This window comes from Ovis canadensis, chromosome 1 (genome assembly GCF_042477335.2).
Source record: "Ovis canadensis isolate MfBH-ARS-UI-01 breed Bighorn chromosome 1, ARS-UI_OviCan_v2, whole genome shotgun sequence".
NCBI classification, from domain to species: Eukaryota; Metazoa; Chordata; class Mammalia; order Artiodactyla; family Bovidae; genus Ovis; species Ovis canadensis.
The window spans coordinates 168527987-168550602 of record NC_091245.1 but is presented as its reverse complement, the minus strand read 5'-3'; the positions used below and the strand labels follow the sequence as shown (position 1 = coordinate 168550602).

The window sequence follows — 22616 nt, the reverse complement described above, 5'->3', positions numbered from 1 at the left end:
TGTTGTATTTTCCCCTTGTGTCTTCATATAAATGTTTAGGGTTCTATTTCCATGGCAGGGTATGACCCCACAAACATATGAAAGGTAATTGTATAGTAGAGGAAGAGATTTGTGTGCATACATATGTATGCTCGAAAACTAAAGAGTCTGTTCATTTATTCTCATGTATCCTTACTTAAAAGCATAAACTACCCAACTGTTAAACTCATTGCTATTTGTTCACAGTAATGAAAATCTTACAAATTAATTTCATTAAGTCTTCCTGTGTACAAGGTTCTGGAAGTACAACCTTGAAGTATGTAAAGAGTGTAACAAGCACAATTTCTGTCCAATGAGGTCATGAGGTTTTTCATATACGAATTTATGTTTAAAAAGAAGTCTATATATATGCAATGGAATAGCACTCAGTCATAAAAAGAATGGAATAATGCCATTTGTGGCAACATAGATGGATCTGGAGATTATCATACTAAGTGAAGTAGATCAGACAGAGAAAGACAGATATCATATGATATCCTTATATATGGACTATAAAAAGTGATACAAATGAATTTATTTATAAAACATAAAAAGACTTACAGAAATCAAAAAGAAACTAATGGTTACCAAAGGAGAAGGAAGGTGGGCCCATGCTAAATAGAATGAGAAATATGCAGAATTTGACCACTAACAAATGTCTCCACTCCAGTGAATCTCAATTTTAATATCTAGAAATGGAGTTACTACCCCATTGACTGTAATGTGGGGTTAATGTCTACCTCATCTATTTCTCAAGGATATTAAGAGAGTTAAACAAGCTGATATGTGAGAAAGTGCTGTCAAACTATAAAGTACTATGCAAACTGTAAAGTACTATCCAGACATCATGATGGTAACTTTTACTAAATAGAAAAACTAAACTAGTTTTTGTGCAAATTACCTCAGTGCGACTGTTCTTCTTTGGAAATGTCTCCTAAAATTGCCATCTGACTTCATTTATGTATGTACTCTTTGAAGCTATGTGATTTAGAGCTGGCATGCTTCATTGTAAACAAATAGCACTAAGCTCACATCACCCTAGGGGTTCAGTTCAGAGCAAGAAGGACTAGATGCCAGTCTTTTAGTGATTGCTTCAGTCTTACTGAGAAGACCAGTAGCCCACGGCCCAAGCTCTAGCACCTACATCAACTGTCCTCCTTCAGCCAGCATTAAAATATGTCATGAAGTCTTTTAAAATTAATCAAAATTAACATCTTCTCTTTTGTTTTACCTTTTCTTTTAAAAGCCACTTATGATGTTTTCTCAAGCCCTACAACATCAGATGAGCCTGAGATATCAGAGCCCCACACAGGTACACCCAGCCTCTCCATTCTTTTTTTTGGATGCCAGGTATTCTGACAATTTTTGCAGAGTGAAAAAATATACTCTCTAGAGCTCCACAGGAGAAAGGTGGCAGTCTTTGTCAGGGAGATGAATTCTGCCCGCTTCTCCCACTGAACAATAATATCTCCACGTCCTCCAGTAAATAAACTCTGCATATGTGGGACATGCAGAAAGATTAGGTTGCCTCTCAGGCGCACTAAATAATAGCCTAGTGCTCTAGTGATCAGAATCATTCTGAAAAGGTTTTAGAATTCGGAGCTTTCCCTGGAGTAATGGTTCTCCATAGGGGGTGATTTTGTTCTTTTCCCACTGAGAAAATATTCAGCCATGGCTGCAGGTATTTTTGGTTGTCACCAGTGGGGAAGGTGTTACTGACATCTAGCGGGTAGAGTCCACGGATGCTGCTAAACCCCTGCGATGTACAGGAAAATCCCCACAATAAAGAATTCTCCAACCCTAAAGGGCAGTAGTGCCAAGGTGACAAAGCCTGCTCTAGAGCAATCATGCCACTCATTTGTCTACAGAAGTTCAGTTGGGTCTAACTTTGGCATTCACTTACTGCGCCACCTATAGTGAGTTTAATTCAGTCTGATGGTTTCTTCTAGCAAGTATTTTGTTATACACTTACTAAATTAGGTACTGCAGGAAATTCAAAGTAAATAACACTGGTCTCTGCTACACAAAGACATATGTCTGGTATTTTGGGGGGTGTGTGTAGCCATATATGGGCACCATGATAAATACAGGCAAATAATTTTAAACAGCAGCAGAAATTTTTAAAAGATGAAACAATGTTATGAGCAGATTCAGCTAGCAATTAAGAAACAGAAGGAAGGAACCAGAAAAAAAAATTGAAAACAGTTGAATGTATGAAACACTGTTTTATCATGGTTTCTAACGTTTGAAGTGTATATGTTTTTAAACATGAGCTCATCTTCAGCTCCTAATGAATCACTAGTTTTAAAATGTTGGTCAGCAATCTCTCAAGTGTTCTTAATATTTTTCCCCATTTGAGCATAATTTATTACTCAGGAATTTGTATTTTATTCCTGGGGCCTTCTACTGCTTTTATAAATGTTGACATTTATTCCAACAGCAACAAGTGATCCACTTCTGGACTCTGTCCCACCTAAAACTTCTAGAACTCTTGAACAGCCAAGGGCAACACTGGGTAATGTTTTTAACAGAAAAATTCTACTTTGTTTTCCATCAAAAGAAAATCCATGTGAATGCCTTTCTTCCAAATGACCATTTCATTCCATCACATCTAATCATTTATTTCTTTCCTTTTTCTGAATATAATATATATTTTTCCCTACAATACAGGCATCTTATGTTCCATTTGAGGCTCTCTCTTTCTCTCTCTCATTTTTGAACTGTAATGAATTATATTTTTTCCATGCTTAAAGGAATGAAAAGCTTTGAAAATTGCATGGACATCTTCATCATCATTCCATCCCATCCATCTCATATGTTTGTGGCCTGTATCACCCCTCTTCCGTGCGCTCAGTCTGCCTGGACTCAGCTACTGAACAATTTCATCCTGACCTTTTCCCCACTTTAAATTGTCTTTTCATCCAGTAGCTTTCCAAGACAACGTGCATTTTTCATCCTTCATTATGTCCATTTAGCATGTGCTTTGTATCACCATCTAAAAGCATGTTGAAGCTCTTAAAATACCTCATTTTAACTGGAATTACTTGGTGGGATGGGGTGTTTGTGTTTTCAGCTCCGAGTGAAACACCATTTATTTCTCAAAAACTGGAAATCTTTACCACTCCTGAAATGCAGTCTACAACATCTGGTAATTAATGACCTCTGTATAGTTATGTACTTTGAAAGAACAGATAAAGAGACAAAAAGCAGAAGTCACGCTGACCTTCTCAGAATATTTTCAGTAGTAAACATTTCCCTTCATTCTCTACGATGAGACTCTTCAAAGAACTGGGTTATCTGTCATTCGTAGTTTTGTGATAATCCTTGAAGAATTTCCATAATCCTGGTCTCTATTTTTTAATTGGGGTAAAATTAATATATAACATTGTTAGTTTCAGGTGTATGATGTAACAGTTCTGTCTTTGCATATATTATTTTGAAGGATGACTCCCTTTCTATAGTTCTTTCAAATTTACAAACCAGAAAATAGCAGCAAAATTATAGATGATAATTCTTTTAAAATATGTTCCCTTCAATGAGCATATTAGATACCACTTGATCAAACTATTTTTCTCAAGATAATCTAAGGAGCACCAAGTGGGCTCTACAGTCCTGGATATGATGAAGAAAGATGAGTAAGAGAGTAAAATAGCTTTCAGTCTATAATAGAAAATTACTGAAATAATGAAGTTCAGTAACTCCTGATAACGTTAGTAGTGAGCTATAGAATGAAAGAGTTCTGAATGTTCCATTCTCTAAATCTCAAATATCTGTGCTTCTCCCATGCTGTTGGTTAAATCATCTTTTGAATAATTAACTGCACCTTGTGTTCTTAAATCCTTCAAGGGCCCTCCCTTTCCAGTACACTTAACTGAAAAATGTGTCTTCTCATACAAACATTTAATTTCTTTTGGCTCAATCAGTACTTATTGAACACCTATGCTGGGCATTCTAGGGATATAAAGAAATAGAAAGGAGTTCTTGACCTCAAAAAGTTTGTAAGTTTACAGTTACAATCTTATTGACCCCTGGGAAATATCAGTTACCAAAGCTATATTAAATCTTCTTTCAGCTCCCCTGCAAACTACATCTGTCCCTTCTACACCCAAACGACGCCTCAGGCCCAAAACACCAAGAACTAAACCTGGTAAATAACTGTCTATTTAACCTTTCAGGATATTTAATTCCAAGTAGAAATGTCCATGTACTTATTATAAAGAGAAACGATTCTGTAGATTAAAGATGCTCTATAAAATTTGGAATTAGCTGAAGATGAATAATTAATGTAAAAAAACAAAAGTCAAACATTTTCAGTAAGATTTTACTGAAAATTATGTGAATGATATTCTTTTTTTCTGGAAATATTCTTTTTAAATCAAAATAATACATAGAGGTTTTTTTTAGGTACTTCAAGTCTTAGACTGAAAAAGAGGAGTCTACTGCCCACCTTCTTCTACCCCTGAGACCCATTCTCCAATTCTTATATTTCTTTTGTATTTAACTCCACATTTCTAAGTAACAATGCTTATGCTGCTATTTCTTTTTAGATCAGTTTTAGTGAATGATGTTTTTTACATGCAAATTTTGGTATAAACATAGAAACAGTCACATAGAGTGATTTATACGGTCCCAGTGATCCATAATGTCATTTATTTTCCTGGCGAGGCGTCTATATTTAAGTGTTCATCAGGCTGACAGTTCCCATATTTGTTGCCTACTGTGTTTTCAGTTTTGCACTAGGGTGATGGCTGAGATGCAGAGACTGTGACTCTGGCTATCCAATTACTCATAATCTTAAAAAATAATACATCATGAATGATGAGAGCAACATAAGATGATATAACCTGCTTGTAAGACTCTCTTAGAGTAGAAGCTCAGAAAAGCAACGTAAGAGCTGAGGATATAAATATCAGAATATGTGTCAGGTTTAGGCAGAGGAAAAGGGAAAGGGAACAGCATGTATTATGGCACAGAGTTGGAGGTGGAGGTAATTTATCAATCTGGAGGTGCTAGTCTTCATTGTTAAAGTGTACACTCAGACTCATGCTCAATAACCAGGCTTTGATTATTCCATTGCTTATTCCAGTTTTTTTTATAGCCTATACTATTATGACAATTTTAAAATTCTTTACCCCAACTTTTACTCACTGCATACTTTGTAAACACTGACTAAATATGACAGGATTTTAAAAGGGTCATTCAGTTCCTCTTTAGAGGATTTTTTTTTATTGTTTCTAGAGTATGTTAATTTTTTTTCTTTTTCCCTTTCCATCACCAGAAAGAACCACAAGTCCTGGAACAATTACACCTAAAATTTCTAAAAGCCCTGAACCTAGACGGACAACAATGGGTAACGATGTGTCCTGAGTAGATGTGTTAGTCCATTTCACCACAGAAAGTCCAGTATGCCAGCTTTTATGCAATGTCTCAATCACTGTTCGAACTGGATCATTTCAACAGTACTCAATATCTCATAGAGTACATCAACTCCATGGCTTTCATAGTTTTGGATAGCTGGCACTGTGGTTGGTGGATGTGAACTCAGCATTTGTACCTTGGAAAGCTGTGTCTTATATATAATTCTCCATTTTAGGGGGTAAGGCCCTCAAGTTCAATTTCAAACTTCATTTAGAAAAACAGCTTTCTGTTATGGTGTTAGTAACATTTCTTTACGCCACAGATTACAACATTATACATATCAGTAAATATTACTTTTGAAACATTTCTTTTTTCGAGTGCTTAGAAACTTAGACATGGCTGAGAAATGTGAAATAAGGTGCAAAGTCATTACACTAATTTTCATCTTTTAATCCTGGGTTAAAATCACTGTCATATTTTGTGTAGTAATGGTGACTCATGGCAAAGCCTTTTTTCTTAAAATGCTTTTTCAAAAGGATGAAAATTTATTAGTATATTTTCATTAAATACTGCTCTATGAAATACTATTTTTTTTAAAGTTTATTTTCTAATGGAATATTTCCAAAATCATCCAAGATGATGAGTTTATAGCACTTGAAGTATAGGTTTTCTTTTTGTAGTTTCAGACACGGAAATGTCTAAATACTGATTTGATGATCATTTTGTTTCTTTATTTTTCCAGCTCCCAGTAAAACACAATTTATTTCTTTGAAACCTAAAATCCCTCTCAGTCCAGAAGTGACAGACAGCAAACCTGGTAATTACTCTGAGCTTTGTTTTGATATTATTTCAAATGTAGGGTTGAAAAATTGTTTTATGCCACTCTTTGGAGCAAAACCTTCTGATTCACACTTTGGTATTTGATTCATCTTTCCATGGAAAGAGCAAAACTGTGATGAAATGATGTCATTAGAGCCAGCTCCTCTGATATTATCATAGCATCTCTTTGAGCTGTGTGGTGTTTCATTATGTGCATGACCATCACAGAGAAAGCACAGAAAGAGAGTGGAGGAAATGATTGAGAACTCCTTTGTCTAGGACTGTGAAATAGTTTCCAATACCAAAGTTGCTGGGAGTTCAGATCAGCAGCCTTTCAGCTGAGAAGTGGAGAAGTCTTTCCATCCCCTCAGAACTCTGCCTTGTTTGGGGCCTTCTCAGCTCTCAGGGTGCATGACTAGTAAGGGTTATAGCCTCCTAATGTTCCATGACTTCTTTCTAAACTGGGGCTGATTTCTGAACACTGACTTTTGTTTACTTCTCAGGAGACATTAATTTGCTAAAGAAAAGTAGGTGTTTTGTTTTTGTTTTTGTTTTTTTTTGCAGCAAGGGGTTATTCTATGTATATAATTAAAAACAGGTAATTCCTTGCATAAGGATTGCAGGACATGTTAAGTAATTAAATCTTTCTTTTTCTCTATCTATACAGAATCTATATAATAGTCTGAAATGTTGATTTGTGAGATTATAAGGGGAACTTTGTCACAACTCATTATTGTCATAAAAATTTAATGCCTTAGCTTTGGGAAGAATATATTTCTCACTGTAATATGGATTTTTCATTAATGTGTATTTACAGAGTAGGATTATTAAAGCAAAAGGTTGCTTAAGTGGGCATGGTTTGTCTTTTTGCAAAGACATGGGTAAGGAAGGAAAATGGAACTGCTCAGAAAGAGAATTCTCATGACTCCTTTAAAAAGGGCAGAGAGATTTCCAGGTTTTGTAGGCATCAGAAGGAAAGAAATTAGGGCTTAGGCAAAGGCAGTATGGTTGATGCCATGACCAGGAGTGAGGTTTCCAAGTCAGAGAAACTGAATGAAGTACTCTCACTAAAAGAGGTTGTTAGGAGAAAGAAGCATAGCTAATAAACTCAAGGACTCTAGGGGTTTAACTCAAAGAACTCTGACAGCTGAGAGAAGGGTTTCCTGTACATTTATTTAAAAATTATGCCCAGAGGACTTTGGAATAAGGTAGTAACTGTTACATTTAGGCTGTATTTTGAATAGGGTCCTCTCACCAGGTAGACCAAGAAATATTACATTTTGTTTGGGTCACCAGCTTTAAATATTTCTCTAATTATTTATGTTGTTACAAGATAAAATTTAAAAACATTGAAAAAATGTCTCTAAATGTTAATTATCATTTGCTCGTGATAAGTTATATTATCAATGTTAGTGGTTTCTGGAAATAAAAACATTTCTGAGAGGAAATTCATTAATTCAAATTAGGGTGGGAGAGGGTTCTTATCACTCTAATGTATTTGAACAAAAATATTTCTTAATTTGACATTTCCTTTTAAAAATGTGATAAATTATTTGGAAGCTAGCGGGCTTACATTGCTTTGATTTCTACCTTCTTATCACCTAAGAATATTTACTCTTTTCCCCTAACAGCAAGTATCAATACTTCATAATCTGTGCCTAAACTTAAGCCAGCTCAAGTTGACTTTGAGTGGCCTGAGGCAACACAGAGTAATGACTAGTTCTCCATAAACCACTGTTTGGGTGTTAGTTTTTAAAAATGTATTCATTTTATGGCAACCACCATTATAGCTCTGTTAAAGATTTCTTTTGTAGCCAAGGTTCAAGAGAGCAAGTAAACCACCAAAAGCTTTTTGATTTGAGCCACTCCTTGACTTTCCCAGTCCTTTCCTCATACTCGTATTTTTCCTTTTTCACTTTCCATGAAGGCTGCTTTTCCTTTGGCTTTCCTTTGTGGTTAAGCTAATGAGTAAAAACCCACACTGGTTTTGGCTAGCAAGCCAAATCCAGCGCTTTCTTAAAAATCTCAGCCATCTACTATGTCCCAGCTTGTCTGCCTCATCCAATAAGAATTCTTTCCTTCATAGTTAATCATTAAGATTGTAATGACATTTGGCTCTTCGAGCTTTCAAAGATCTGCAGAAAGGGAGAGACCTCCAATCGTGGGTGTTTATTGTACTCAGTTCTGACATGGCGGATGGAACAGTAAATGGTACTCTAGCCACAAATCCATCAGTGACTTTTTGTTTGTTTCATGCTGAGCTGATTGGTGTGGTTATTTGTGCATCACTCAGCTTTTTTATGGAACACTTTTTTATCTTTATCCATAACACGTTAAGGCTGAGATAGAGGAAATCTTATCAGAAGATAGACTTCTTAATAACCACTGACTATAATAGTTTCTTATGTGGGTGAATTGGAAACTTAGTTGATAGGATGCCATACCTATTTGGCCTCAGTCTCAGGAACTGAAAAATGCTGATTTTTCTTTATAAAATTAAAACAGCGGCATTCTTTCATCTTTGTGAAATCTAAAGATGCTAAAAGTAGCAAATCTTACTTTTTCATACTTTTAGAAGGCAACTGTGTGGAAATTAAAACATTAATTATAATCTTGAAGTTTCAAGAGAATTTTTAGTTTTTGCTATTTTCAGATGTGGATGTTTTGTGATATTTATCATATTTGATTACTGATATTTACTATTTATTTTCCCTTTTTCCTGTAGAATCTGAGGCATTCAACTGCCACTGCCCCCCCTCAACACACACACACATACTTTTTACTTTTCTTAGTGTACTTCTATCTGATACATTACTACAGCTTTGCCATTCATCTGTTATACTCTATGACAAGTTCATGAGAAATCAGAATTCTTTTTTTGGCCACAGACATTCTGATAAATTATGCTACATTTCAGTAACACCTTGTGCTATTATACCTTGCTTTCAGACAAGTGAAAATATTCTCAATCCAAATTGTTTATTATTATATTTTCCTTTTTAGTCTCTAAAACATCACTACTTGCTTCTGCCAAACTTCCCACACCCTGTAGTCCAGAAATATCAGACATAATTCCGGTAAATGTAATTTAAGAAATATCTAAGTACACAGTGAGTTAAGTTCTGTTAAGTTGGTCAGTAGGGACTAGATTAATTAATTTCTTTCTGTAAGGATAAAAATGTCAAAGAATCTTTACTTTGTTTTCTGCTTCAAAAATTGATTTTCTTTTTATTTTCTTCTGAAAGAAATCAACTCTTTTTGTGCTATAGAATAGGAAAGCTATTGGATCATCTTCTTAAAACAAAACAAAAACAAATAGTTTTTGTACCAAACTATACTCAGCATTTCAGTTCAGTTCAGTCGCTCAGTTGTGTCTGACTCTTTGCGACTCCATGGACTGCAGCATGCCAGCCAGGCCTCCCTGTCCATCACCAACTCCTGGAGCTTACTCAAACTCATGTCCATTGAGTCAGTGATACCATTCAACCATCTCATCCTCTGTCATCCCCTTCTCCTCCCATCTTCAATCTTTCCCAGCATCAGAGTCTTTCCAAATGAGTCAGTTCTTCGCTTCAGGTGGCCGAAATATTGTAGTTTCAGCATCAGTCCTTCCAATGAATATTCAGGACTGATTTTCTTTAGGATGGACTGGCTTGATCTCCTTGCAGTCCCAGGAACTCTCATCTTGTCCAACACCTCAGTTCAAAAGCATCATTTCTTCAGCACTCAGCTTTCTTTATATTCAGCATTTACTTACTGCCAATCTGAATGGCCTTGGAGAGTTTATCTGTCAGAATATTTAGATAATATTATTAATGAATTTATTCAGCATTTCATGAAATGTGGAGACTACTTTCTAACTTCTGCTGATTTGCTAATTTAAATGGAATAAGTTTCACATGTAAATCAATTTGTTCACCAGCAATAAGTAGTAGTAAATATGATGAATACCATATGAACACCTGTGGCCCTTTTTAGACTGTAAGTTCAATTCCTGTTTTTTTGGTGAACCAATATCAGCTCCAGTGAGGCTGAAAATGATCCAAAACTAACAGAGCTCAGATATGGTTACAGGTCTGATGGATCTGTTGCCATTTCCCATCTTGCTGTCCTGAAGAAAATAAAACGGCAGGTGAATGACCTCTGAAAGGCTACACTGACCTCCTTTTAAAGTAATATCTCCTCAGGCGCTAGGAGCTGTAGTGGAGAAAGTAGATAAAGATCAACAAGAAAAATTAGAATTCTCAATTCTTTCTTCTGTTGTAGTTTGTGTAGAGGCTGTGGGTGATGGAGTTTTATTTTGTAAGCCAATAGAACCTGATGGCTTTCCACTGAGAGGACACATGTTATGGTAAAGGACCTTTCATTTCTACCTTAGATGGTGCTGTCAGCGTCCCCCTTGATAATGTTCACTTTTATTGCAGCCCCAGAACCTGAGATTCTCCTACCATCACAGCCGCCAATAGGTAATGAAGTTTCCTCTAGTGAGTGAAAAAGAATTCACTTACTTTCATACTTACTATGTCCAAGTTCGTCCTTAGCTTTAGATTTTTTAAAAAATTGTTTCTTCGTTGTCCTTCAGATCTTGCTTTCAGCTTTCTGCCAGAAGATAAGCTCTCTGCTGGCTTGACTAAGCAGAAGCTCTGAGACAGCCATACTGATTTTGACTTGCCACATTCCTTTTTGTCCCTTCTTATATCTGAGGACTGTGTCCTGAGCTTGTTTTAACCTCATTATTCCCCACAGAGGACCATGGCTTCCCCAGGACATATTTATGCTTTCATTTTTAGAGGTGGTTTTTTTGTTTGTTTGTTTGGTTTTTTTTTGCTTTCAAAACTTGAACATTTGTAAATTTTCTTTAAAAGCGTTATGGTCTTTTCAGCTCTCAATATCCTGATAGTTCACTAGGAAATTTATTAAGTAAGAGAAAGAGAAAAACTCACCCCCAATCTTTATAGCTTTTTTTCTTCAAGAGAGCAAAACTGTTCTGCTGGTGCCATCTTACCGAATTACCCGCATTTTCCTTCATAATATGAGCTGTTGGTTACTTTATTGCATTCACATCTTCCAAATGAGAGTCATGCTTTCTTTTTTTTCCACTTTCTCTTTCCAAACTTAAATGACCAGCTGCATTTTTGTTCATTTTGTCAAAAAACACAGTAATCTCTTTACATAGAAAAGCAATTTCTTATATGAATAAAAGTTTCATCATGTATGTTTGCTCAACTTAGTACTGAAAAATTAATCATTTTTCATATTTTAATAAAGTTCATCATTTTTCCTTTGATTTTGATTCCTTCTTGGTCATTTTTCATGCAGTCTTAGAACCTGGAACGCTGGAAACTAAATCTTCAACAACAACATTAGGTAATGCAGTGAGTGACCTACCTTTGTTTCCTCTCTTCCTGACTGCTGGCATCTTTATTAAACAGGCTCACAGTAATGGATTTGTTCATTAATGTTCACTTGTGTGTGAGAGTTCACTATTCTTTTGGGGGAAATTTTTAATTCTTGTAGTTCAAAAACTATATCTTGTTCTTAAAAACTTGCCTAACTTGAAATAATTTCTGAATTCAAATCCATTTTACACATGTTACTGATTTGCAGATTTTTAAACGCTAAGTGAAAAAGTTTTGTTTTGAATCTTAGGCCAAATAAATTTTAGTTTTTATCCCTAGAAGCTTCTATTAATAAAAGTAACTTTTCTCATATTCCAGTTGAACATAATATATCTTGAAAAATTTTATGAGATTGTCTTCTCCAAGCTATATAAAGTTCTTAGTTTCTCAAGTCAAAAGAGAAAAATAGAGAGCTCTCTTGGAGTTATTTATTAATATTTGGCAAAAAAAAAAAAAAAGAAATCCCACAACTCATTTTTCAAGACCTCATTCAACTGGGTAAATAATGAAAAACAGAAGGATACATGTCTGCAATAAATCAGAGGGCTTAAATATGCTTCTAAGATACCCATAGTATTGATGGTCAGTTTGTAGGGTCACTGTTCATATATTAACCAGCTGATTTTCTTTCTTCAGCTCCACCAAAGACCAAACGGCCAGGTCGTCGTCGCCGCCCTAAAACCACACCTAGTCCACATGTGCCCAAGTCCAAACCTGGTAAATGTGCCATTCAGGGTTCCAGTTAACACAAAAAATGGAATATGGTGGTTTCTGACATAGTAGTTATCTACACCTAAATGGAGATGGGAATGGCAGCCCATCCCAGTATTCTTGTCTGGAGAATTCCATGGACACAGGAGCCTGGCAGGCTATATAGTCCATGGAATATAGTCCAGGCTATAAAATCCATGGGGTCACAAGTCAGATATGACTGAGCAACTGTCATTCACTCGCCACCTAAATAGCTGGGCTGCAGGAATCAGTGTAATTTATTTTTATATTTAAGCATCTGTACTTTCTACATTCACATTTTATGAATACACTTATATTTTTATTTGTAGTTATTGAGTATACAGAGCAATAAGTTGGGCTTCTAAGTGGATCATTAAAGTAGGGCACCAGAAAAATATTTTATGAGACGTATATTCATGGCAGATTAGGTGTCGGAAACCAATAGGGAGAAGAGGGGCAAATGAGAGAAATAGAAAGGAAAATTACACTTAGAAAAAGTACCCAGTTTAAGTAAAGATGGAAGAGTCATATTTCCTTCTCGAGATGCTGTTTCTTGACATAATTAGTATTTTCGGTTTTTTGCCTCTGTAGCTCTGGAACCTGCAGTGGTACCACCGGAACCCTTGGTGCCCACAATCGGTAATTTTGCTCTCCCCCAATTCCCTTTTGGGTTGTCACTTTTCTTTTCCTGCCCTGCACCCAGGCGTGACTGAAGTTCTGCACTGTGTCACAGTTTTGTTCCATGTGTTCCCTCCCCTTTCCTATTTGGGTCTGAAGAGCCTGAAGATAGGAGACTTCTAAAAGATTTCTGTGTGCTTTTTCAAGGAAGGTCTGTGGTTTTGGTCACAACTTCCTGGTTTTCCACAAACCCTCTGTCCTTCCATCATGTGTCCTTGTGTTGAGAAAACCATCTACTCTTCCTCAGGGACTTCTGTGCTCATCCTGGACTTGGCAAATGGCAATGTTTTATTCCAGTGTCGTGCATACCATTTCGTTGCTTTATTCGTTGAACTTATAGGACTTTATCCCTTTCAGAAAGCTGCATGAAAGAACTGCTTCTTCAGCTTTTCTATTTCTTCAAAGAATTTTTTTTAGTATGTTCTGGTAACCAAAGACACATGCATTTTCCTTGGTCTTGGGTCCAAGATAAAAGTAGTATAGTCTTTATAACTTGAGAATATTAGAAGTCTCAAGTTGATTTTACCGTTTTCAGTCCTAGTGTTGTTTGATTATAATTATTATAATTTCTCAGCATTCACAATAAATTTGTCACTGACTCACTTTAGAAAATTCCAGAAATAACCATGTGACACTGTGTATAATTTCAAGTATTTATGGATTATTTTCCTGGTTTCCTACTAAGCAAGTTTCAAATTTCTACATTATTGTTTTTATACTGAAAAAAAACTATCAATTAAGAAACATAATGATTATACTTGTCATTTTAAAAATTACTTATACAAAAAAAGTAATTGTAGTTCTTCTTACTTTTGCTGAAAGACATATTTTTTGAACATTTCCTGAAGGCTTTTTGGTTTCAGAAGAATTAGTAAGAATGGACACATTTCTCACCCTTTCCACCCCAGGAATTAATTTTGTTGTATAGTCACTAAATTTATATAATCTCTTTGCTCAAGCATGTGTCCTTAATTATGACATGTCCTTAATTATAACCACTATGCTAATTTTTAATACCTTTCTCTTAAGCATCAAAATGACACAAAAGGCCTAAAACTACACGTAGACCAGATGTACCTCAAGTCCAGCCTGGGTAATCCCTACTTTCAGTACTAGGAAAACAGTGTGTAACACTGATCACATTCACAGCTCTGCCATGACTCTAATTATGGCCCTTTTCTCTTCAGACTCAAAACCAGCAAAGCATTTACTTTCTAAACCCACAGCAAAGCCAGATACGCCACCACCTATATCCGGTAAACATAATTTCCAATGCTTTGACTTAAGATGCTTTCTCTTTGGGGATGTTGCTGAGAATGCTTACAATTTGTCATGTTGTAAAGCATAGAAACCTAATACCATGATTTCTTTGTTCATTCTTTTCAAAGTAGCCACACCGATGTGGCTACTTTGTTCATTTCATATGTTAAATGAACAAAGCAATGTTTGGGAAATTAGTAAAATTTATAACAGATTGTCTGGGCTTCCTCAGTGGCTCAGTGGTAAAGAATCCACTTGCCAAGGAAGAGACTTGGGTTCAATCCCTGGGTTGGGAAGATCCACTGGAAAAGGAAATGCCAACCCACTCCAGTATTCTTGTCTGGGAAATCCTCTGGACAGAGGAGCCTGGCAGGCTACAGTCCATGAGGTTGCAAAAGAATAGGACTCTATGACTTAGTGACTAAACAACAGACAAAATTTTACATCTGATTATCTAACAGATTCCATTTTTCTCTAAGCATTTTCAGGCTTTGTTTTCTCAGTTTGTTTTTGTAATGAAAGCTTGTTTTTCTTTATGTGGAACATTTTCGAGAGTGGTTTCTGCAGCAACCACTAGGGAGGCTGATCCTGTGTTCCTCCTTTACAATCACATGGAGACTGACTTTCTCTAAAATACCTTATATTTTAAATGGTACCTATTAATTGATTTTCTACCAAATAAAAAGATACTATGTAACAGTTCTAAAAATTCAATTGTTTTTCAACTGAAGTTTTCTCCTAAGATTCCAGTTAGTAGAGATGTTACTAAGAGAACATCTATCATAATAAATAAGTCCATCGAGAAGGCAACTTATATCAACTTAGAATAAAACCAGTTTCTGTATCCTATGAATTAAGCATTAGTGAGAACCTAAAAGTCTTCCTTTCCTTACTTTTGTTACTTATATCTGTTTATTTTTTTATGGTGCAGTTTTTGAGCCTGTTACATCTGAGACCGAAGCGCCATCCACAAGCATAGGTAACGATGGATGTCTTCCCTTTTGGTCATTGTTTCTCTGAACTCACCCCTCTCATCTCTGTCACTCTCTGTAGTGTCTTGTGTAAACAGTGGTCATTCATCCACGTTTTCATTCATTCCCTAAAATTGTTTGCTATTTTCAACGGGAAACTTTTTCATATCATTAGGTATTACATCTGCAGCTCCGCTTGTTACTCCTGAATGTGAACTGTTCTTTGATCACCTTCAGAGAGATTGCTTGCAGCACTTGATGTTGCCAAGAGTCACAGATGCTCTCTCTGTGCATCCTTCAAACCAGGACATTGTTGAAATCTCTGCTTTTATATGTGTATAATTTATGATGTGGGAGAGAAGCAATGAAAAAGCTGATTGGGGCTTGAAAAAGAATACGTAATCATCTCTTTCTTGCGGAAGTCCTTTCTTTTGTGATTTCATACTGTTCCATTGTAGCTGGAGCTTACTCTTGATAAGTTCATCTTGTGGTGTTGAATTCCAAACAAAACAGGAATTTTCCTTTTTTGTTTGAGGGCAGTCAGCTTTGACTATTGTTTTGCCTTGTAGTCCTCCCTTTCCTTCACTTCTGGATACCATGTTTTCCATTAGTTCAGAAAATGTTTTTAGATGTGGCTTAAGATTACTCTATGCTGTGTTCCAGAGAGTTAGTGATATTTTTGATTTTACATTTAATTTTCTGGACTTAATTTAAAATAGAGACACTAATTTAAAACCAAGGAGTCATAAATCTAAGTTTTGTTTTGATGCACAATTCAATCATTACAGAATATTATAGAATTATAGGAACCCTATTTATTCAGACAAAAAGGTATTACTTTCCAGACTTTTTTTATTAATCATCTCTGTTCCTCACTTGAATAGTTATCTCCCAAGTATCCATTTGAAATAAAAGGATAAATAAGGACAAGTTGCAAGAAAGAGTATCACCTTTATTGTGGAGAAAAGGCATAAGCTTATCTTTTGCCTATGTGTCACAGATATCCAATAAACAGACTGATTAAGAACATTTTTAAAAATTCTCACTGCTGCCACTATTTCTCAAAAGAAGTTTAATAATGGTGGTGAAAACTGTCAAATACTAACACAAGTTTTCATAATGATTTTTAAGAGTAATTTAAAAATACACAATTTAAAAATAAGTAATTTAAAAATTTTGTATCGGACGAAAGATTTTTTGGAGCCAAGTTTCCAGTATAACTGTAATCATATAATTAAACCCCCCACAAAAAAACAGTTTTCATTTGCCTCATAGAGAAGCAAAGTGTAAAGGGGTACAGTTATTTGTGAGATAAATGGGTACCAGAGTTCAGCTAATTATTACAGAAAAAATACTGTTTTTCATAAATTCTTTTTAAACATTATAGGGTTAAAAGGATTCATTTTCAAGATAATTTTCTTTCTTTTCCCACATTTCTTAAATCTCCATTGTTTATTGAATTGCTTTTGGTCAGTTCCTGCCACAGACATTGAACCTGTAACTCTGAGAACTGAGGCTCCTCGGACAACATTAGGTAATGATCTTTTGTATCTTTTAAGCAAGAACATTTCTGCTCATTGCCCGCTCTATTCCATTATCATCTTGGTCAAAGGGTTTTCTCTTTTACAAGATTCTTTCATCATCCTCTTTTGTCACTCAACTATATTCTTCATTTTGAATGTATTGAAGATGTTTAAAATCGGTCACTTGGTTAGAATATAAGTCTGTATGAAGCTATCACCCATATTATCCAGCTTTCCTAAAACTTTACAAAGCCTGTGGTTCTGCTGGATTCCAAATACAGTTAGGAGTCTCTTCCCTATAAACAGGGCTCCCCAGGTGGCTCAGTGGTAAAGAATTTGCCTGCCAATGCAGCAGATGCAGGATACACGGGTTCAGTCCCTGAGTCGGGAGGATCCCCTGGAGAAGGAAGTGGCACCCACTCCAATATTCTTGCCTGGACAGAGGAGTCTGGCAGGCTTCAGTCCATGGTGTCACAAAGAGTCGAACATGACTGAGCATGCATGCCTTATAAACATCAGATGTAATTCTATGGCCAGCAATGGAAAGTTGTTTTAAAATATGGTATATATGCCTAAACCAAGTAATTTCTAAGTATAATCCAAATTAATTTCTAAACCAACTAATTTCTAAATATAACACAAAGCAGGAGAGTCTGGGCCCCTCTTTAATGTGATAAAGAAAGTTATACTTCTGATTTCCCTTGGATCAGAGTCCTTTTTAAAAATTTGGTTCCAGCAATAATAGTAAAGTTTTCAGATAATTAAAATAAGGTTATATGTTCTTTCTCAAAAGAACTGTCAGCAGACACCCCCACAAATTTTTTGCATGTAGATGAAAAAATTTCAAACCAGAGAGACTGGTTTGAAACCAGTCTCAAACCAAATTTCTCAAGACTCAAGAAAATCTAGCACAATTTTAGAAAACCTACAGCCATGAATAATCCTTTTTCTCTGAAGTCATAAGACAGCATTAACCAGTTTCTTTTCTTCAGCTCCAAAAACATCACAAAAACCAAGAAAACGTCGCCCACGTCCACGTCCCAAACATAAAACCACGCCAAGACCCGAGACACCTCAGACCAAACTAGGTAAATATGTGGTTCCTGGTGCCTATGGACCCCTGTTAGATGTGGTATTGTGGTAGGAGTGTAATTATTTGCTGCCTAGTAACCCTGGGATCCTTCAGGATGGTGTCCAAGTTACAAATATTCTAGTCAGGATGAGTTACTTCCTCATACTTCTTAGGACCTTCTTGGTACCTTGTATTTTATTTGTTTCTCTCACCATTCAATTACATTTTCTCTTTGACTCTGGCTCAGCAAAAACTTACCTAGTTGATTATCTAACCTATTTAGTCCAGTTAAACTCTTATTTGATGAACCACCACGTTAGCATTGTGAGGAATAGTTTAGGAAAAACAAATGACTTGGTTTCATTGAGTGAGGATGTTGCTCTTGTGTGAAATTGTTCATAAATGGGTAGAAAGGAATAGGGGCAAAGCAACTTACTTACTGAGTTTTATCAACTGTTAGACACAGTTTATTCTTAGAGAAGTGAAAGATCCATGGGCTGATGAGTGTAATGTGGACCTTGAAATGTGTATAGTTTGTAGATTTGTTGGAGGAATGGGAAGGAATGCCATAAACAGAAGAAAGAAGGTACCATATTTGTGGGTGACAACAGAAAGATAGGACTACAGGAGAACTTGATTGTGAGAAAGGAGGAAAGCAATGTTTACTTGGCTGGTGCTCAGAAACTGTGGACAGCGATGCTACTTTTTAGTGGGTCCATGAAGAGGACCTTGAATGCCTGACTTCAGTGACTGGATTTGAGCTACTTAACTGCAGGATACGCTGCTATCCTCCCTGGGTCAGCTCTTTTCTGTCCTGATAGCAGAGAGATGCACTGACATGTTTTTCAGACTGAATGACCCTTGTATCTTGTTCTTTTATAGGCCTTTGTTTGGACAGAGGTCTTGGCCTTTTTCCAAAGTAGACTTTCAACAAAAAAGAGCCTTACCTATTTTGATTATTCATTACCAATATATCAACAATTGCATGTATCATGACATAGATTCTAATTGTTTGTTTTCCAATATATAGTGTTTAAAATTATACTTTCACATTATTTTCTCATAATTGCTAACCATAATGTTGTTAGACAGATACCTAAAGATTTCTCTAAGCAGAGTCTTCTACTGTATTGTAAGGTAATATAAAAGCAACACTTGTAGGTAACTATATGAAGATTTTATAACATCATGTACCTTTGTACCCTCACCTCAGAACTTTAAAAATTTTGCTTTCTGGCAGTAGAACCGATGCTACTCTAGTAAAGTTCATTTTCAAGAGAGCTTGGTGACTTTTCTTATGCATTTAACATTTCTTTTATTATTATTATTTTGATCATTTCTTGCTACAGACTTTGAACCTATTACTCCTGGGACATCTTTAGGTAATGATCCTTTATACCCTTCAGGATGTGTTTTCTTTACTCAATTTCATACTTATCTGTGGTGCTATACAGATGATGATGTCGTAATTTGTCATCATCTTATTGCTGTATTCACCTTAAACTAGAAAAGGCCTTCTTTCTAACATTAATGTGTATAAGCTTTGAGACAGCTATTGACTCCATCTCCCAGCTTGTAATTGCATCACATCAATCTGAGTCTCTGTTTACACTGTGCTGTTTGTTAGAACTGGGGTCCAAATGTGATTTTCCATGTAGCCTTTATTTAGACCACCAACAGAGTGTCAATTATTATACCATGAAGTTTCTTTAAGCATTTTACTTTCTATAGTTCAAGATTTACATGATTTTTGTTTTATTTTATTAATGTTTCATCTAATTTTGTGTCATTATTCTAATAAATTATCAAGTGGAAAACTTGCCCAAACCTACTTGTTTTAAATTATAAGAGGATAGTACAGGATGGTTTGAACTTCTTGCAAACCATCACAGTTTAGCAAGATTTCTCATTAGAGATGGTTTCAAGGAAATGATAATTCCTCATCTTCATTTCTTAAACATAACTGTTATATAATTTTTAATCTCTAGAGAATTCTCAGTTATAAAAGAAAACCTGTTATTCTGTTAAAGGAGAAAATTTCAAACTAAAGTAACAAAGTTTTCTCCACTCCAAGAAACTGGTAAATTTTAGAAAGCCTAGAACCTGGTTATATCATTCTATTCAGGGTTAATGGAGCCATCAGCACTATATTAATCCTAGATTTTCTTCCTTCAGCTCCAACAACAACAACAAAGAGACCCCGTGTTCCACGTCCCAAACCTAAAACCACGCCCCATCCAGAAGCACCTCAGACTAAACTGGGTAAATATGTGATTTCTGGTTTAAGGAGTCCAAACATTCTATCCCAGTTGGAACCCTGAATTCTGTGCACATAATTGGTACATGTCTTACACATCTCTGAAGAGTGGAAGCTACTCTTATTATTAATCCCTTCCACGTCCCGGTAACCGTATTAGCAACTGTGAGACACATCAGAAGTAGTAATTCTGTTTTATTTCCCAATTATTTTGTAAACAAAAGCTGTTCCTACATAAAAAGATAGAAAATAACATAAGGCAGTGTGTATAAAATAATTTCTCAAATAGTACAAATGCTATATGCTAGAAATGTAAATATTTGGAACAGAAAGAGATCCAGAATAATTAGGGGAAACAGCAGAACAGAATTTGGATGAGTGGAAGGTTGAGCAGACAAAGGCTGAAAACAGGAAATGTGCTGAATGAAGCTGGTGACTAGATAGAAGGTGACTTATTCATACGTTCCCTTGACTGTATCCATAGAATGAACTAAAGGGGACTAGGATGTCTACTCGAGAGCTTAAATTTGATCCAGTGGGCTTCAGTGATCCCTATTTCTACACAGGACCATGCTTTTTCTGTTCTTAGAACTGAAGATAACCTAATTTAATATGGTATCACAAGCTGAGAGGTTGTTCCTTTGTTTATTAAATGCCACTGTTTTCATTAAGGACTTAGTCTCTTAGGGGGTATGGTCTCAGCTTCTTTATGACTGTCTGTTCTGTGTGTGGTGGACAGACCCTGGTGTGACCCCCTATTCCACATTGCCTCCACCTCTCACCTCCCACCCCTATAACTCCTGCCTTTTATGTTAACTTTCTGTGTAATCCATCCTTTCCCTCTCTCTCCCCACTTCAAAGCATTGTTTTTACTGGTAAAAGATTAACTTTCTGACATTTCATGCATTTACAAAAATCTCTTTGATTTCTTTTATTATTTTTGATCAGTTCCTGCCACAATCCCTGAACCAGTCAGTCTTAGGACCGAAGCTCCAGGAACAATAGTAGGTAATGATCCACTATGTCCATCAGCATCTGCTTCTGCTCATTTGAAGCCCATTTCATCACCATCATAACCTCAGCTTCTCCTGCTTCACAAGACTCTTGTCATTCTCTATTGTCATTCAATTATTTCTTAATATATTGGAGTCTTAAAACAATTCATTTGTTACTGAGACAGTCAAGTATGAACTTAGCTTAGTATATATATGCTTAAGGCAATGGGTTTGAATTTGTAGCATCTCATCCCCATGTAACCTTTTAATCACATTCTGTGTTACTGAGTTTCAAACACGATCAGTGGGGTTGCAAGTAGGGTGTCTGTCTTTGATCCAAGCAAGTACATTGTCACAACTGTTATGGTGTGATGTAATTCTTGCCCAGATCTAAATTTTTACATTTTTACCACCTGTGTGATTTTGTGTTGTCATTTTAGGCAATGATATGGCCTTTTTTTCAGTAAGGAGTGAAATAGAAAATATACCCAAGGCCAGTAAATTGAAATTATGTGTCCCATCATTAGTATAAAGTCACCCTACCCCTCTCCCACCATCACCATAATACAGTAGGTTTTTGGAACTTTTTTTTCATTTAGAAATCACTTTTGAGGCTCTCCTTGATATATCAATGAATATTTCTATGTGATTTTTGTTTTTCATAGTAATATAATTGATAAATAGAGGCAATAATCAAAATAGTGACAAATATTTCAAAATCAAAAGAAAAATTTCCTGAAACTCAAGAAATTATAGCAAGTATAATCCTATCCATAGCTTCTGGAACTCAACCACTCTATTAACCTAAAGTTTTCTTCCTTTATTTCCCAAAGTGCCTCAATGAATTCATCATCCCCATCCCAAATCTAAACCACACTGAGTCCTGAAGCACCTCAGGACTCAGGGAAATGTGTAGATTCTGGTTGAGGAATCCTGGAGCCCATCCCTGTGGAGTCTAGAGAAAGTGAAGGGGCAAGTTGGGATCAGCAGCTGCTTTCACCCCACAGTAGGCAAGCGGAGCATAGCTGGATGGGTCTTAGGTGGTAGCTGAATCCCTTCCTCTTTGTGAATTAGAATCTTCTCTCTAAATGTCTGTTTCATTGGCTTCTCATTCGATGCTATTCATCCTTTATATATTGAATGTGTGTAGTGGACTGAAACAGCTGTGCAACAAACATATACTTGGGCAAATAGATTATTTCTTGGTAACTGTCTAGCTTATATACGTCATAGTACAGATCCAGGCAGGAGTTGATAGTATTTTCTATAAAGAACAACTTAGTAAATACTGGGGGCTTTGTGGCCCCGGTAGTCTCTTATATCTATTTTCCTTTTTCTTACAACCACTTAAAAATGGAAACTGGCTGTATGAAAGCAAGCTATGGGCAAGATTTGGCCTATGGGCCATAGTTTGTCAATGTGTAATTTAAAGAAACAATCAGAGTGGACCAGAGTAGTTAAGAAGGCCTTGAACACTCAAAACTGTTACAGATTTGGATGACTAGGGAGCAGGGAATGAAGAGGTTCAGAAAAG

The 22616-nt window shown here is 36.0% G+C and overlaps 1 protein-coding gene across 50 annotated transcripts in view; it reads left to right on the top strand.

Annotated features, from left to right (window-relative positions):
* The window catches only part of ABI3BP (ABI family member 3 binding protein), a 293247-nt gene that overhangs the window by 164748 nt on the left and 105883 nt on the right, over positions 1 to 22616 (top strand). For 24 of the 50 annotated variants that reach the window (XM_069551870.1, XM_069551827.1, XM_069551817.1 and 21 more), the window contains exons 15-31: positions 1265 to 1330; positions 2459 to 2533; positions 3092 to 3166; positions 4091 to 4165; positions 5297 to 5368; positions 6119 to 6193; positions 10620 to 10661; positions 11515 to 11562; positions 12231 to 12311; positions 12918 to 12965; positions 14192 to 14260; positions 15196 to 15243; positions 16710 to 16769; positions 17751 to 17846; positions 19180 to 19212; positions 20006 to 20092; positions 21036 to 21095. In XM_069551870.1, coding sequence (XP_069407971.1) covers positions 1265 to 1330; positions 2459 to 2533; positions 3092 to 3166; positions 4091 to 4165; positions 5297 to 5368; positions 6119 to 6193; positions 10620 to 10661; positions 11515 to 11562; positions 12231 to 12311; positions 12918 to 12965; positions 14192 to 14260; positions 15196 to 15243; positions 16710 to 16769; positions 17751 to 17846; positions 19180 to 19212; positions 20006 to 20092; positions 21036 to 21095 — 1110 coding nt within the window. The remainder of the gene's footprint in view (positions 1 to 1264; positions 1331 to 2458; positions 2534 to 3091; positions 3167 to 4090; positions 4166 to 5296; positions 5369 to 6118; positions 6194 to 10619; positions 10662 to 11514; positions 11563 to 12230; positions 12312 to 12917; positions 12966 to 14191; positions 14261 to 15195; positions 15244 to 16709; positions 16770 to 17750; positions 17847 to 19179; positions 19213 to 20005; positions 20093 to 21035; positions 21096 to 22616) is intronic. The other 26 variants (XM_069551880.1, XM_069551683.1, XM_069551482.1 and 23 more) reach the window with 16 other exon arrangements.